This window comes from Typopeltis vanoorti, chromosome 9, assembly GCF_054136105.1.
Source record: "Typopeltis vanoorti isolate ZY-2024b chromosome 9, IOZ_Tvanoo_1.0, whole genome shotgun sequence".
Classification (NCBI taxonomy): Eukaryota; Metazoa; Arthropoda; class Arachnida; order Uropygi; family Thelyphonidae; genus Typopeltis; species Typopeltis vanoorti.
In genome coordinates this window covers 46,934,268-46,952,816 of record NC_143557.1, presented here as the reverse complement: position 1 = coordinate 46,952,816, position 18,549 = coordinate 46,934,268, and the positions used below count along the sequence as shown (strand labels likewise).

Below are 18,549 nucleotides of genomic sequence, written 5' to 3'. Positions count from 1 at the left end.
AATGGTTTAAATGTATATAACGTATTATTACTATTATTATCATCTTCAAACCTACAATGATGTCAAAGATTCAGTCTAGGAGGGTCCTCTATCACACACACACATACACACACAGCTCATCATACTGTGCCTTAAATACATTCACATTCTCTGCATATAATACATTCTAATCATTCACCACTCTATGAGGGGGAAAAAAACTGCTTCTCATTCCTTTGCTCATGCTCTCATTATACAACTTCTAGGGATTACCTCTTGTTTTCACGTAATCTCCCACTATTCTATCAAAAACTTCTTCAATGTTCATTTTATAAGAATCCCTAACCAACTTAGTATCAATCATATCATATAACCTCTCCTCCTATGCACTATACTCTGTAAATTGCATCTTCTCGATGTTCCTTCATTCTCAATATTCCAGAGACCAGAAACCACCCTAGTCAATTACCTCTGGACACTTTCAGATATTATTATCATTACATGACACCTCCAGGGAGTCCAAAGACTCATCGAGGGAGGGCACTTACTCTACAACTCTATGTCTCCACCAACTACCACTAGCATTTCCACAGACAATCGCAAATATCCATGCCCACAGCAGGATTCAAACTTGCAGCCTTTTGGCTGGAGAACGGATAAGCTAGCCACTCAGCAGATATCTCTTCACCTTTTGAAAACCAGGTAACAAATCAGTTCACAATAGTTCATATGTGGCCTAATTAACACTTTATACCAGGGGTCGGCAACCTTTTCAGACTCACGGGCCACATTAAACTTTTATTTTTAAGGATCGGGCCGCAAGCGTTTAATTAAGAGAAAATAGTGAGTTAAAAATACTTAAGTTATCAATTTTCATTATATCAATCTTAAAATACACAGAAATATTTAAAGTACAAGATAAGATATTAATTCATCATATTAAATACATCACTGAATAATTCAGCATACAGGCCACATGCCATGTAATATGGTCAACCTTTTACAGGTCACCAAAAATGCACATTTGGGCTGCATGTGGCCCACGGGTCACTAGTTGCCGACCCCTGCTTTATACAATGGAACCATAATCTTCTTACTTCTACAAGGCAGTATCCGCTGCATCCTTGAAAAAATTCGTTGTGCTGGCCTCACGATTTTAGCAGTGTGTGTCCTCTAAATTTTAGTTCCCTATTCACCATCACTCTCAGATCTCATACTTCCTCCACCTTCCCCAATATATGCTTGCAAAGTGTATACTCTACATCCCATCTTTGTTTTATAAATTTTAAAACCTTACACTCTCTGATATTGAACTGTTATCCAAATGACTTGGTCTATTCAGTCTGGTAAAACCATAACATCTGCTCTACTCCTCATAGTTCTTCCCAACTTTGCAGCATCTGCAAACAACTAAATATCCTCATTCAAACCTTCCCCAGTCATTAACATACAGGCTAAACAGCAATCACCCTAAAACAGACCCTTGAGGCACAACACTAGTGACTTTCCTCTTCTGGGATATTACTTCTCCCATATATACAATTGCTGATACCTATCAGACAGCCAATCTCCAATCCAATACACCAATCCAATATCCATCCACATCTGTTCTAGTTTAGGTATTAATTAATCATGTAACAATGTATCAAAAGCTTTGGCAAAATTTAAATTGGCACTGTCAATCTCCCTGTCCAATGCACCAGTCACCTTATTGTAATAAGCAGTGCTTTTTTGGGAGAGGGGAGACAGTATGCAAAGTATAGCATACTAACACATTTATTAACAGTGACACATAACATACAGAACATTTAGAAATTTGTAACATTCAGTCATTTCTGAGATGTTTCCTTAGTATGCAAATAATTTTAGTTATTTAATTAAATTTACATTTTTTACTATGTCTGTGGTTAAGATATACGTAAAATTTTTTTAATAAAAATTGTATACATTTTATTCTTTTTTTTTACACTTGTATGATAATTTTATGCTTAATAAACTGTGTTATGTGCTTAATTTGCTGTTCTTATGCAAAGAACACTGTCACACTATGAAGTAAAAATGTCAGTAAATACTTTTTTTTTTTAGTTTCATATTATTTTAATTTTTCATTTTTCCTGCTTGGGAAGAATGAGTGGCACTCACTGTTTTACAAAAAACACAACGGTGATAAGTAAGCAGATTACTAAACCATTACCTTTTTTTTAAGCAGATCCTTGCTGTTTATCAAACAGAATCCCACTGTTGTCAACTCAATTCTGAATCTCAGTTCTCACTAAGCCAAGATTAACCACGGCACCTGACATACTGGCCTATAATTTGAAGCTTGAGTTCTATCACCTCCCTTATGAAGTGGTACAATCTTTCCTTCCATCCACTCCTCTAGAACTTGGCCTAATCTAAGACATATTAATGTCTTAGATGTGAGCTCCCTAGCACATTCCCTCAAAACATGCAGTGATATATCATGAAGTCCCAAAGACTTATTAAACATATGTTTACTTAATTCCCCACTCAATAAACTCACATCAGTTTCTCTTCTTCTCTTTCCACTGCACTCAAACTCCACATGATGTCATATTCACAAGGATGAAATACCTTTATGAATTGCTCATTTAATATCTCAATTATATCTTTTCAGAATTTATCCTTTTACTATTTTAACCAGTCAATGTCACCCTTCCATAATCACTTTCTTCTGCTTTCTTCTTTTGCACATCTAAAAACTGCCTAGAGGGTTTTTTATTATTTTTTTTTTCATTAGCTAACTGCTGTTCATACTATCTTTTGCTATTCTTACCAAGTTACCTTCCTCGAGAAACTGATTATTACTATTCATCTTATGTTGCCTCTATAATGCCTTCTTCCTCTGTACTGCATGCTTAATCTCTTCATTCCTCCATTTTGCACCTCCCTTATTTAACTTTCTGACTCTTAGAATAAATTTAAGACCGCGCGGTTAGCCTAGTGGCTTTGCGCTTCGCAACCATATGACTGGGGAAGGAGTGTCCCAGGTTCGATTCCCATTGTAGACGTGAGGAATTTGAGGATCTTCCTCAGACATAGCCAAGTTAGCCGGTCTTGGGCGCGGTCAGTAGGGTTTTTCCGCCAGTTTATCTGGCGTTTTTCATCCCGCAAACAGGCAAACCGGCCCCGTGAACATATACCTCTACAGTCAAAAATATATCCCCCCCAGCGGCAGACCAGGCGACGGGTCGGTTGGGAGTAGTACTAACAAGTAGTCGCATCTAAGTAACACGCGGACCCTGCATTAGGAAGCGGGAATAACGCGAAGAAGAAGAAGAAGACTCAGAATAAATTTAGATACTGCTTCTGCTAGATAGTTCTTAAATAGCATCCAAGGCAGCACTTATCTCAATTTTGGTAATTATGAAAAGCTCATGATACAGCTGCAAGCTGTCTCCTGCGCTTTTCATAATCACCAGTCTTGTAGTTCCACATATATCCCTTCCTCCCAGAAGTCCTCATATAGTTTGCAACTGCCCAGGTAATCAGTTCATGATCACTCTCACCAACAAGAAAGAGATTTGATATCTCATTAATAATGACATCCTCTGATGAGATGATCAAATTCAAGAGTCTCAATCCTAACATGCCCTCTGGTACATACTGTCTGAAGTATTATTCCTCAAAAATTCAAGAAATTCACTTTCTTTACTTCAGGATGCTATCTTGTCATCAGAATCTATATTACTGTAATAAAAATCACCCATAATGATCACCCTCTTCCTATTTTCTTATACATTTCATTGTCACTACTCTCCACATTATCAGGTCTATACACCCAACTAAGTATGTCGTTCTGTTCACCTCTCTCTCTCTCTCACACACACTACACTGCCTCAAATACACTGTCACTACTTCCTCCTTGCACAGACACAACTCCTTTTCAATCATCAGTAGCACTCTACCTCTCTTTTTACTTTTTTCTACCTTCACAGAAAACATCACATACCCTTCCTACAGGTGAACAGACTCAATCAATACAAACATTTTAATTCCGCTTGTTTTTGATACTTTTAGCAATCATATACAAACATTACAGTTAATTTCTGTATCTATATGAAGTTTCACTGATACCACTTATTGGATATGACTTCACCATACTCTCCTCGAGTCATTCTCGATCTGTCATTACTCATCTCAGAATCCTCTTCAAACCCAAATGCTCCTCTCCTCACCTTCAACATCCCAGGCCATCCCATTCCTTTCTTGTCTACTCATGCATTCATTTCCTCTTTGAGTATCAACCATTTAAATTATGTGTTTCTCCTCATTTCCCCATGTTGCAGACTCTTATTCTCTCATTCTCCACATCCATGCTGCCCACTTCTCCCTTCCTTAACACTTCTTCAATCTCTTCTTCCTTACTTTTCTTCCTCATTCAGATTCATTCTCTGCACTACTCTCCCTAACAGCAGCAGCTTCTCCAGATGGCTCACAACAAAACAATTCCATTCATCTCTCAACCTCATCCCACATATTCACAAGCTGCACTCCTTTCTCTTCACACATTTCTGCTAACATACCTCTCATGATCTTTGCTCTCTGCCTCAACTTGTCTATGTCATACCTAGGCAACATGCTGACTACTTTTCCAATCAAACACATCTTTTATTCTTCTCAACAATCTCCTGATATCCAGTTTGACATTCTCCTTGTTTCTAACTAAGTCAGTGACCCCTAACTCGGTTACTCCTCATATCTGACACCTCAATTATTCCACTCATTTTACCTCTCAGAAAACAAACCTTGTGTATCCTCTTTCACCATGCCTCTAATAATTGGATACTCATACAACGGCACTCAAGTCTTTCATCCCTTCTTTCATACAGCCATCCTTCATTTTTCCATACATATCTTCAATTCTTTTCACACCACATACGCTTTGTTTTTTGCCTCGTCTTCATCAGCTCTGTTTTCAATCTTCTGTATCCTCTCAGTTACCATACCTCTAATAATTGGATAAACATACAAAGCCACTCACGAGTCTTTCGTTCCCTCTTTCATACAGCCATCCTTCATTTTTCTATACATATCTCCAATTCTTTTCACACCACATATGCTTTGTCTCTTGCCTCATCATCTTCACCAGCTCTGCTTTCATATCTTGCATCATTTTTCTCTCTCTCGCCATCATATTTGCTATCTTACTGTTAATTACACTATTTTTCACCATCATTCTCGCCCACTTAACATTCATACATCTTTCATGACATCCATTTCACTTATGACACTGCATTCCCTACTCTGATTCAAATAGGCCTCATGATCCACTGGCATATCACTCTTCCTGCATACCCACACTTGCTTATCTCCCTTATTCAACCTCTCCACATAAACATCTGCAACACCTCCACAGACAGGTTACAATCACAGTACTATACCATTCTTGAAAACTGACAGCATTCACTTTGTATTTTGCATTAACCTACATAACAATTTCCCTCTCATTGCCATTTTGTTCCAGATCACTAAACAAGAAACAAAGAATTTCAAATAGTAATGTCTAAAAAATGTAAGTAAACAGTGCATTTCACACAACACTTAATCTTAAAATTAAACCATATTGTCACACCTTATATATATAAAATTAACTTATCTTGCCACAGGCAATACAATGGTTGTCATAGACTCACCACCTGATAAAAATAACTTAAATAATGAGTTAAATAACTCTGAAATAATTCAGAAACTAGCTAAAAACCACAGAAAGGACTATGTTTACTTGCAATTTGCTTCCAGCAATATAAATAACCAGGATAAATTGGATGAATCGGTTTCAAGTTCCTATAAGATATATGCACAACTATAAAGAGACAAATATTTCATAATTTACTATAAGTTTTATCAGAAATTAAGCATTTGTCACAGTAGCTATTAAACAGTGCCGTAGTTTGAAATACAAAAGGTGCATTTTTAAATGAAGATCTCTTTATTGACCAAGTTTATTTGAAAATACGTTTTTCTTTACTATTGCCAGAGTTATTTAAAATAACTTATTATTACTGAGTAATAATAAGTAATCAGTAATTAGAAAGAAGAAACTGCGTAAGTGACTGGTAGGAAAATATATTCAAGTTCTCTATTTCTTTCTCATATCTACTCAGAAAAATTTCATAATATGAGTATAATAGAATATGAATATCACTTTATCACCAGCAGTGATAAGTAAACATTTCATTTAATCTTGGTTGTCAGAATGGTTAGAGTACTCACTAAATGCTGCAGCCTGTTTTCTGGATCTCCAACCAACTGACTGCAGGTTTGAATCCAGCTATGGGCACAGATGTCTGTGATTGTCTTTAGGTTGAAGATCAATTTCATCATCCAGTGTGAGACCACCACCCTACTTACTGGAAGCCTGAAGTGACGTAAAAAAGTTCCATGTTTGGTATCCAGAGCAGGGTTTCTGGACTATGTGGAAATAAATAAATTATATCAGCTGCTTAATATAATTTTTGTTCTAGGTGTTTATCAGAACTTTTCAGCATCCCCCCCCCCCCCCACATACACACACATTAAAAATGAAGTGGGGAAGGTGCACAAATCTGCATATCCATTGATTTTTCAAGCAGTGTATATGCAGATTTGTGCACCTTCCCCACTTCATTTTTGAAGGAACAAACAGCCATGGCATCCACCTTAATAAGATGTAAGACCTCCTGGCACAATGACTGCAGCAATCCTATGGGCATACTTTTCACAAGTGTGCAATAGCAATCAATGAGAATTTTGGAACATGCTTTTTATAGGCATGTAATGAGGTCCTGGCCTGTTGTGAGGCAAATGTCTCTTGATTTCACCAATACTCCTCCCCTTCAATTTATACCAGCTACAAACATGTGACTCATTATATGGTACAATGCACCTTCTCCAGGATGTACGTTGACTTCTTTCCAAGCAGTGTATATCCTATCTGCTGGCACGTAAGTGTGAAGAACTTTATCATACGTTCCCCGCCCCTCTCTCTCTCTCTCTCTCCCCAGATGAAATAAATAAATGAGTGGAGATTATTTTATAAAGTAAAAATACAATCTTAGTAGCCAAATAAGAGTTACTTATCCAGCAAACACTACCCTCACCTTACTTAGTAGAAACCTAAAGTGGATGTATCTGTGTTTGATCTCAAGAGGAAGGTCTTTGATTTCTTGCTGAAAAGAAAGAATCTTGCTAAATTGGATACCATAAAGTCTCCTGGACTTGATACCATTCCTAAGAAGCATAACAAATCTTAGCCATCTAATTATCAAATTTCACTTTCAATTCAGTTCCTTCTAAAGTAGGAGAAAACCATTAACATTCAACTTCTTTACTACCCTAAAGCATTTCTCAACTAATAAATAATTACCAGTATGGATTCTACCACAGTCAATCAATAGGAGATATTCTTGCTTATGTTATGTTATCTACCTTAGGACAAACATGGAAGGGTTTGAATTTGGTCTCAAGTCTAAGGCATCTGACTGAATCTGGAACAAAGGCTTATTAAGTAAGCTTCAATCATATGGTCTATTTTCTGACTTCTGCAACTAAATTGCCTTTTTTTTTTGGTGGGGGGGTACACATTATGCATGATGGTTGATGGATTTTTATAATCAAATTGTTCTTTCATCTATTCTATTCCTTCTGTATATCAACAACCTTCTCCATTTGACTGTAAATCCAATCCACTGCTCTGGCAATGACAGACCACTGCACTACTGTTTCATTTGACAAGCCTCACATTACACAAATCAGAAAAAAAACTTCCAGAATATCAAACTCTACAATCCTGATCTTCAAATTATTCTTCAAAGGAGTTCTAGTAACCTCTGTTAATTTCAATACCAAACATTAAAATTATAAATTTATTTAATAGCCTGTTGGACCCTTTAGCCCAAAGTACAGCACATGTGCAGTTTTGGCATAGATTCCACAAAGTTTTCGATTGCATCTACATCTACGGCATACCAGGCATTCACCAGACAGTCCTTTAACTGGCTCAGATTTGACAGAAGAGGATCTGTTTTCCTAACATATCCCATACATTCTCAATGAGAGTTCCGATTTGGGCTTTGGTGGCCAGGGAAGAAGGTGAAAGTTGCTGTCATGCTCAGTGAACCACTGCTGAACAATTCTTTTGTGATGGGCAGTAGCATTGTTGTCTATGAAACAATCATCACCTGCTGGATAAAAAGTCAATATCACAGGACAGACTTGATCGGCAACAACGCTCATACATTTCTTGGAGGACACTCAACCTATCAGCAATATCAGGGGACCCATTCCATACCAACAGAATATGCCCTACACCATGACACCACCTCCAGAACCTTGAATTGTGTTTAAAAGGCAAGCTAGGTTCATTGCTTCATGGGGTCCAACATGGTCCATGACTGTTGGATCACAACTTTTTTTCCAGCCTTCTAGCATCCAGTAGTCTGACAACACTGTAGAAAAAATTTCCAGTTCTTTGCAGAAATCATATAGGTATGCGACTGCCAATACCGATCCTCTTCAATTCCCTGTGCATAGTTCAGTGAGATATGGGTTGGGAACAACCTTCATTAAATACTTCGGTCAACTACTGTACACAGAAAGTTATGTTTGTGCATACAAACTTTCTCAGAAGAAAGCAATCTAGTTCCTGACAGACTGCCTAATACCACAGTTACCCAACTTAGACAAGCAATGTGGGCTATTTTTCCACTGATTAAACATCCGGGATATCTTACCTTTTAAGAAATCAGTCAGCTTTGCTGTTTTCAAACTCATAGCACCAACAAGATCAGCACCCACAATAAGCCTTTTATCAAACTCCAAAAGATCCTTTGTTTTTTCCCATTGTGATCAACACTGTGGACAATTATTGACAAGCAGCATTCTTAAATAGTTGCCTAGAACACGTGACCATGTATTTTTGCATATGCACTGCATAAGTGACATAGAGAGGAAGATGCCAGACTAAGAGAGATATCCTAGTCCTACAGGTTGGGGGTTCTGCATAAGGCTGGTTACTTACCAAATAAAAAAAATTTCTACAAGTCATAGACAGAAACAATGGATTTCACTGTTTCATTCAAAATTCAGATGGAAACAATTGAAAACCAAGAAAGGATAAAGATAAACCACTAGAAATTTCTGACATTTTAAAAGTAACCACATGGAACGTACAAAGCACAACAAAGGAATTAGAATTAGCAAAACAACTAACTATGTTAATATAGTCATGATAACATAAACAAAAAGAGTAATTAAAAGGAACAAAAAGATACAATGGTTTTAGTATGTTATACAGCAGAGTGGACCAACATATCAGAGTTTCTAGTGGAGAGGCCATTTTAATCGATAATAAATGGAAAAATAGAATACGGTAGAACAATTTTGTAAATTATCACATTATAATGTTAAATTAAAAACAAACAGAAGCTACTTAAATATCATAGGAGTATATGTCCATGAAGAAGGTAGTTTTAAAGACTCTTTAAAACTACCTTAAGACATTTGGGATTGGAAATAATCCAATCCCAAATGTCTTAGGAAAATATGGAGAACTTCAAGTAAATAACAGTGGTCAAGAACTATTAGACCTGTACTTTCAATAATTTTAAAATAACTAATACTTTTTTCAAAAAAAAAATATAAATAAATATACTTGAAATGGCAGAGGAACAAGATCTGTAATTGATTATATCATAACTAATCAGAATCTAGCTACACGCGTAAGAGATGTACATGTTTACAGAGGAAATAAATATTTTTCATATCACTACTTAATAGTTTCTAAAATGAAAATACTAACAAAATGGGGAAAGGAAGTAAAGAAGAAAAAAAAAAAAAAAGAAACAGAACAAGTATACAAAGTATATTTATTTCACGAAGAAAGATTTAGAATGCTATATCAATCATGATTAATATATTACCTAACAGAAGCCAAAATCAATGAAGATACAGAAGAAGAATAGAAAACTTTAATAAAGATAATTCATAAAGCAGCCTCTGAAGTACTCGGAAAGAAAAATAAAATATTAAAAAGAAAAACATTAAAAGTTTATTAAATTACTTAAGGAATTTACAATGTACAAATGATATAAATCAAAATTAAAGTTTAATCTATATTCCAATATTTCAGAATATGCAGATGTAAGCTGTTCTATTTCGGCCAAACAGGCAGGACAGCAAATATCAGAATTTCAGAACACAAGGACTACATCCGTTTTCACCAGTACAGCCACTCTGTTCTTGCAGACCATGCTCTGGATACTCGCCACAGAATATGGTGGAAGAAAGCCATGGTTATATACCATAGTAAATTCAAATTTGAAAGGCTATTCATGGAATCAGCCTCAGCCCTAAGAAACATGCCAAACTTCAACAAATTTGGTTGCATGAGGCTGGCCCAAATTTGGGAGACTTACATCAGAAGACCTTCAGTCCAATGGCCAAGAATACTTACGTAGCCCGCTAGGGGGCACCATTAGGACTTTTAGGAAAAAAAACAGCTTCCTGCTTCGTCCTCAGTTATTGTGTGTAGTGCCTGCGTGCACGTGTCTTTATTTTAAGTTCCTGTGAAAATGGCAACGTAACGTTGGCGAAATATTGGAATATAGATTAAAGTTTAATTTTAATTTATATCATTTGTACATTGTAAATTCCTTAAGTAATTTAATAAGCATGTATAACCAACATCTAAGCCTTTCTACGAGAAAAACATTACAAATTTGGAACATAGATATAAAAAATGAAATAAAAGAAAAACAAATGGCATACAAATCATTCCTCCAAAAACATACAAAATGAAACAGAAGAAATATACAAAAACAAAAGAAAAATAGCTAAAACCATAATACAGAAAGATCACCAAGAATTTTTGGGAGAGATTTATTAATAAAAAACAGAAGACATACATGGAAGACAAGATATAGCCTACCAAACATTAAGGAAATTAAACAATGAAGAAAGAGTTTGATGTTTTAAGGATACTTGTGACATAAAGACTGAATAATATATGCATGTAAACACAAGATATTTGGTTAATTAAATATCTTTCTTGTGTTTACGTGCATATATTATTCAATGAAGAAAGAGATACAGCACAAGTCAACATAATGCAAGAGAAACAATGGATAGAACATTATAAGAATTTACAATATGACCCAAATTTAATAACAGACAACGACAATGAAGACATCAGTACTTACATAGAACTAAATAATTAGAATAACTAAAAGAAGAAATAAAGGTATCAAAAAATAGAAAATCAACCAGATTAAATGGCATAAATACAGAGCTTTGGAAATATGGTAGAGAATTACATTGCAGATTCTTAAAATTAGTGATTGTGATTCTTAAATTAATAATTGGAGGAAACATGAGGTGACATCAGATTGGTCGAAAGATAAGGTTATATCTATATTTGGGGGTGGGGGGGGGGGGGGGTGGGGGGGGGGGGGGGTGGGGGGGGGGGGGGGTGGGGGGGGGGGGGGGTGGGGGGGGGGGGGGGTGGGGGGGGGGGGGGGTGGGGGGGGGGGGGGGTGGGGGGGGGGGGGGGTGGGGGGGGGGGGGGGTGGGGGGGGGGGGGGGTGGGGGGGGGGGGGGGTGGGGGGGGGGGGGGGTGGGGGGGGGGGGGGGTGGGGGGGGGGGGGGGTGGGGGGGGGGGGGGGTGGGGGGGGGGGGGGGTGGGGGGGGGGGGGGGTGGGGGGGGGGGGGGGTGGGGGGGGGGGGGGGTGGGGGGGGGGGGGGGTGGGGGGGGGGGGGGGTGGGGGGGGGGGGGGGTGGGGGGGGGGGGGGGTGGGGGGGGGGGGGGGTGGGGGGGGGGGGGGGTGGGGGGGGGGGGGGGTGGGGGGGGGGGGGGGTGGGGGGGGGGGGGGGTGGGGGGGGGGGGGGGTGGGGGGGGGGGGGGGTGGGGGGGGGGGGGAATGCACCATCAACATCCAGCCCTTGCAGTTTTACATGCCATGGCATTGAGCCAAGCACACACCTAAGCTTGTCATACTTACCAGCCCGGTAATTCCACATATACCCTGTCTTAATTGTAAATTCGACTCCTTTAGCCACCTCCCAGGTCATGACCTTATGGTCACTCTCACCAATTGGTGGCAACATGGTCATGTTCGTTACAGCTACATTCTCAGTTGCAATTACTAGGTCCAGCACTCTCTGCCCCCTGGTATTTTCCAATACATGTTGCCGTAGATAGTTGTCCCTTAATAACTGCATAAAATCCAATTCCTTCCTCCCATGTGCCCTCTCCTCTTTCCAGTCAATGTTACCATAATTGAAATCACCCATAATAATTACCCTCCTTCCATTCATTTCTTCTATTTGCTTATGCATACTATTCCCACCATCCACTCCATCACCCGGTCTATAGCAGCACCCAATTGTATATTTTGTTCTGCGAGATTGTATCTCACACCAAACAGCCTCAAATGTGCTTTTTTCCCCATCCTGCAGTTCAACTTCTATACTCCTTGGCTGAAGCTCATCAGCTATCATCAATAACACTCCTCCCCCCTTTTTATTCACCCTGTCACTCCTGAACACGCTATACCCATCGCATTCAATCCCACTAGCTTTATCATCTTCTGTCAGCCATGTTTCACTAATTGTCTCTTGCGATTGCTGCATTAATAAATAATATCAGCGAGAATTAGTTTTACACGATTTTAGATGCATCGATAATCTCTGTATTCAATGAATGCGGAAATTACGTCAATCAGCCACGAGAATTCTTCTAATATTTATTTTATTTTACTTACAGGGTAAACCAAGTCTAAATTCGAGAAGACGAACAGATGTCCTGTTGTTATTTATTCAATTTGTTATTTTCACATATACTTTTAACTTTATTTTGTTTAAAAACTCTAAATTCTTGTAGATTATGTGAGGGCCACATTTATTCATTTAGTTTGTTTATTTCATGTTTTATTCAATCTATCTGATTATTTAGTTTAATATTTTGTATTTTATTCTGCTATTATTTTTCATTTATTGCATTGTTATTTCTATTTCATTGTGTTGGTTTTTTCTATTATAATATTATTTATCTTTGTTTATTTTAAAAACAAAATTCTTGAAGATTATGTGACTGGTACATTTATGGATTTCATTTGATTATTTAGTTTATTTTTATTTTTTTTCATTTTTTCATTATTTTTTATTTCATTCTACTATTGCTGTTAATTTATTGTATGCAATCATGCTCATTCCAATCATGTTATAAAGTATACCGGCGCTAGCATTGCTACCAGTAGGACTTGCATGCCAGACAGGACTCATATTTGGGTTCAGAAGAATAGACCATTTCTAAGAAAAAAAATCACCTAGTCACAAATCATGTGCCAAGTAATATTCACTGGACGGACCTAAACGAATACCAACACAACCCTTGAAGAAATACTCCACGAATAGATTAATGGACTGCTAGAAGCTTATCAGAAGCTCCATACCGTTGAAATAAGAATACATAGATCGTCTTCACTGGACGAACTTAAAAAATGGATGTCTACACAAGCCTTGGAATAAAAGGTTAATAATAGATTGATGGACTGCCAGAAGCTGCATACAGTGAAAATAAGAATGCTGAGATCGTCCTAGACGAACTTAAATAGATAGCCACAGAAGCCTTGGAACAATAGTTAACGAATAGGTTAATGGAATGCTAGAAGCTTGTCAGAAGCTCCTTAGCATGGAAATAAGAATACACAGATCGTCTTCACTGGACGGACTTAAATGGATAGCCACACAAGTCTTGGAACATTAGTTTATAAATAGATTAATGGACTGCCAGAAGCTCAATACCGTGGAAATAAGAATTCTGAGATGGACAGGGCAAAACCAAGCGTTCAGACGAAGAGTCACTCTTGTCCTCCAAATTGAAGGTTCATTATGTGGTCGACAAACATTTCTCGTCTAGTCACGAAATAGGTTCGAAGTATGATCTTCATAGGGCTGACTTGAATGGATAGCCACATGATCCTTGGAATAATAGTTTATGAATAGGTTTATGGAATGCCAAAAGTTTGGTACAACGTTGGAACATTTCAAGAAATCATTCATTAATGAAACAGTTCTTCGTGATAAGAAGATCCCACTGTACTTAAAATCAAAGATCTGTAGAACAGTCATAAGGCTAGTAGCCATGTACGGAGCAGTATGCTGGCCAAAAAAAAAAAAAAAAAAAAAAAAAAAAAAGAAACATGAGCAAATCCTCCATTCCATGGAAATCAGAATGCTGAGATAGAGACTTGGCGTGACCAGGCTCGTCCGAAAACCAAATACTGACATACGTAAGATGCTCGACATTGCATAACTCGGCACCAGTAACAATATTGGAGAAAGATTATTTATTTTGGTCACATCCAGAAACTTAATAATAGACCGCACTATGTTTATGAGGAAGAATACACGCAAGCAGACGTGGAAATCTAATGATCATACGTTCAATCAAATAGCTATCATAATCAGTAAAAGACATGGAAAATGGATATGATCGTTTTATGGCGATTTGATTGTAAACATGGTGGAAAAGAAGAAATAATATAAAAATCATTGGAAACCAAAGCGTTCACGAAGAGCCAAATATTAATGTAGAAAGGTTAATTAATTTGGCCACATCCAGAAATTTCATAATATACCACACTACTCAGTTTATGAGGAAGAATACACACAAGCAGACGTGCAAATCTCCTAATGGTCATACATTCAATCAAAAACAATAATTATTTTCATATTCCTCGTTATCTGTAGAGAAAATGTATGGATAGAGTAATATAGCGGTATAAGCTCTGATCATGGTAGGAGGGTAACAGCAATAGCCGAGCCTCAGTTAAAACTTCATTGGCAACAGCATTGCCATCCATTACCCTCCCTGGGTATATCATAATCATTAAACGATATGGAAATTGCATTCTGAATATCCGTTGCTTCAGAGGAGCTGAGTGTGATAGTGACCATCTTATAATCGGCATTACTTAAGATTGAAGTAAACAGTAAATATTTTTCAGCACATGCAAATCAACTGTGATGCAATATTAGCAAACTAGATATAAAACAAGACAGAAGAAAATATGAGCGGGAATTAAAACAGAAGTTGAAGTATGTGCAACCGGAGGAGGGTGAAAATATTGCAAACATCTGGAATCGTATCAAGGATACTCTAATATAGATACTGCTGGAATAAGAAAGCATGAAAAAGGCAACTTAAAACAGGAATCACCTCTGGAGCTCAAACCTTAAGGACAATTCGAAACTTGCCACCAAGACAAGAAGAATGACTACGAATCTAATCAAGAAATGCCATCAAAGCCACCATGCATATTGCAATTAATCTATCTGAAGAATCACCCAACAAGACTCTCACTGAGTTGAAGGAAGTCTTTTAATAAAAAGAAATATCTCTAAATCATTAAATAGATTCTCTATCTTCAGAATTGAAAGAACAGGTTGGCTTCGTTGTGGAATAGAGGGAATTATCTACACTGGCGTCAGGGAACTACGTCGCGATCCTGAGTCCGAATTGCTACTTCATGTAAGACTTAATTTGTTCCGTGTGTGTGAACTCGAGATTCCAGATTTTCAATCTGTGCGAATACACCGAAGCATGGAATGCAGCGCATGTAAACTACAGAAACCATTTACGTCACACAAAGGAGTCCAGTTTTTCAGCTGGAAAATAGGATTAGTGGCATAACAGTTTTGGCTAAACTTTTGTTTTCCTATGTGCAAAACACTCGAGTGTAGTTAAGGAGTTGTAAAATATTATTTTGTAAACAGTTCTCTGAATAAAAATATAAGAAAAAAATTGTATTTTCTGTTCAATCTTAGCTACGACCATTCGATACATACTGCGGCTCAAGGCTGGATGGAGGTAGTAATTTATAAGAAAATGAGTTGTAGTCTTTAAACAAGGAACACATTTTGTATATTCAATCAATTCTTCATCTTAACACAGTTTTGTTGTCGTATTCGTACTACGTGAGAATAACAACAACGCAACCGTATCACGCCCTCACTTCATGGAAGCAAGCGCAATGCAGTTCGTCTGCATGTGGATACAAAACATTTCATGAATCGCATTTATGTCTGCTTATAACATTCATTATCACAACAAGTGAAATAAAACACTCCAGTGTTGTTTAGGAGTTGTAAATTATTATTTAAAGAATTTTAAACTCTTTAGAACAAATGAATCTTATAGCAAAGCCTAAAATCTTAAGAACTGCTGTAAATTTCAGTAAAATTCACCAAGCCAGAAAGCCAGACTAATTTGCATAGGAATGGAAAAAATAAAGTTATAAGGGACGACCTATTTAGGAATTTTTTAGGTACTTATCGACAAATGCCATTATGGCAGTTAATGGATTTTATTGACAGTTGCAGATTTTTTTTTTATTTCAATCGAACTATTGCGAAAAGGAGTGCCTAAAGCATACATTTCCAATAAATCAACCTTAAATCCGCACAAAATTTAATAAAAGTTGCAATATAGGACATACACAACAGATATTCAGGGAATTCAATTTCTTTCTTTTACTTGTGTACTTCCTATATTGCAACTTTTATTAAATTCATTGGCCGACTGAATAGTGTTAAGTGAAATTCACAACAGTTTTACGAGAATGTAATCCTATTCCCATATCTAATCCATTTTTAATTTGTAAACCGAAATTGGGTTTATTTGGTTTACAAATCTGTAAATTTGTAAACCAAAAAGATGCAAACCGTTTTCTATGAAAACGGTTTACATCTTTTTGCCAGGCTGTAAACTGTATTACTCTACAGGTAGTACTTCAATATTTTTCATTCATCGTATCTATTACTTTTGTTATTGAATCCTGCTCTCACATTGTTTTAAGTTCTCTTTACAAATGTTATGAACTTTTGATGAAAAATATTCTTTCATCAAAAATTTTTTTCCTTAGAGAAGCTTGTTGTATCTCTTTATTTTTCCCTGATAAACAACTAAAAACAATTAAAAATAAACAACTAAAAATTTTATTTGTGTATTTAAAAAAATATATATATATATATATTGGAATAAAATATTTATTTCTCTATTTTGGAAAAACAAAGTGAGAAAAAACAACAGATTGATTACAAACTCACAAGTTACAGGAAATGCTGGTTGATTAAAAAAAAAAAGTTAATGTGAAATTTGGCATTGTTTGGACCTCGCAATGTTTTCATAAGTCAAGTTGATATGAAGAAGTGGCAAATCGCAGACGATCATCCAAATGAACATTTAAAATTTGGTCTCTTAATTGATTTTTTATAACGATCATATTTGAAAAAGCGGATTCTGACAAGTATGCCGATCAGAAACATGACAGAATTTTTCTCGCAATATCAGTTAATATTGGGAATTTTTCATGTGCATACTTCCAAATGACTTCATTGTTTATTGATTTTAAATGTAAACTATTCTGAAAGTTTATTATCCCAAGTTCTACTTCAGCTCGGTTTATATCAAACAGCCCACTAATTTTATATGAAATTTCTGTGATGTTCAAGTTTTCTTGAAAAGGATTATTGATAAAAGATACAATCATTTCAGTTTTATTAAAATCTTTAAATCTTGAATTTATTTCTTCCTCAACTAATTCTATTTCACGAATAAATTGTTTTAAATCATAGCGAAGCATTTATTGATTTTGTTCAAAAAATTTTTAATAAATATAGATGTCTAAATTCGCAGTCATATATATTTTTCTTTAATAAAAGTAAGTATTATTGGGAAGTTTTTATTGAACTTAACATGTCGATTAAATTTTTATCTCTACCTTGTAACTCTAAATTTAAAAATTCTTAATTTCGTACAGAAATCTCCTAAAATGATAAGTGTAACAACCATCTTTTATCACTCAATTGTGAATAAATATCTTCTTTTTCATCAAGAAAAAATTTTATATCGTTAATTAATACAAGAAATCTTTCTAAAAATTGACCTCTGTTGGGCCAGCGAACGCTATTGTACAACAGAAGTTCCCTATCATCATCTGCCTGTAAATTAAATAACCGCCGTTACAGGGCTTTTCCTCGAACAGAATTTTCAATTTTAAATGTAATATCCAAAACATCTATCTTGTTTAATCTCTTACTACGCAGTACTTGTTGGTGAATAATACAGTGGTATGTTAAAAATTCTGGATATGTGTCATCGTTTTTACATAATGAAATGAACCCTGATTTATTATCTATCACTGCAGGCGCACCATCAGTAGTAATAGACACAGGTTTAAAATGCGGAAGTTTGTGTTGTTTCCCAAATTCATCAAATGCCGAAAAAATGTCTTCTCCCCTAGTCCTTCCCAATAATAATATAATTTTCAAAAGTTCTTTACTTGAATAATCTTGAAATACCATTAACTGAGCAATATCAGTGAAGTCATTTGATTCATCAAATTGTAATGAAAACGCAACACACACTGGTGAATGTCTGACATTAACCTGGCCTGGAAACTTTTCTCCGGCAATTTGAAACCTTGTCTGCGGCCTAGAAGTAGTCTCGAACCGAGAAGCTCCTTTCTGGAAGTGGGAAACTCCTCTCTCAAGCAACGTGGATCTTGG

The 18,549-nt window shown here is 36.6% G+C and overlaps 1 protein-coding gene across 1 annotated transcript in view; it reads right to left on the bottom strand.

Moving 5' to 3' along the window:
- Window positions 1-7,210, bottom strand: part of l(2)k05819 (transmembrane protein 94-like protein l(2)k05819) — a 740,582-nt gene extending 733,372 nt beyond the window's left edge. The window contains exon 1 of the mRNA XM_090398052.1: window positions 7,184-7,210. Coding sequence (XP_090254178.1) covers window positions 7,184-7,210 — 27 coding nt within the window. The remainder of the gene's footprint in view (window positions 1-7,183) is intronic.
- Window positions 7,211-18,549: the final 11,339 nt, after the last annotated feature.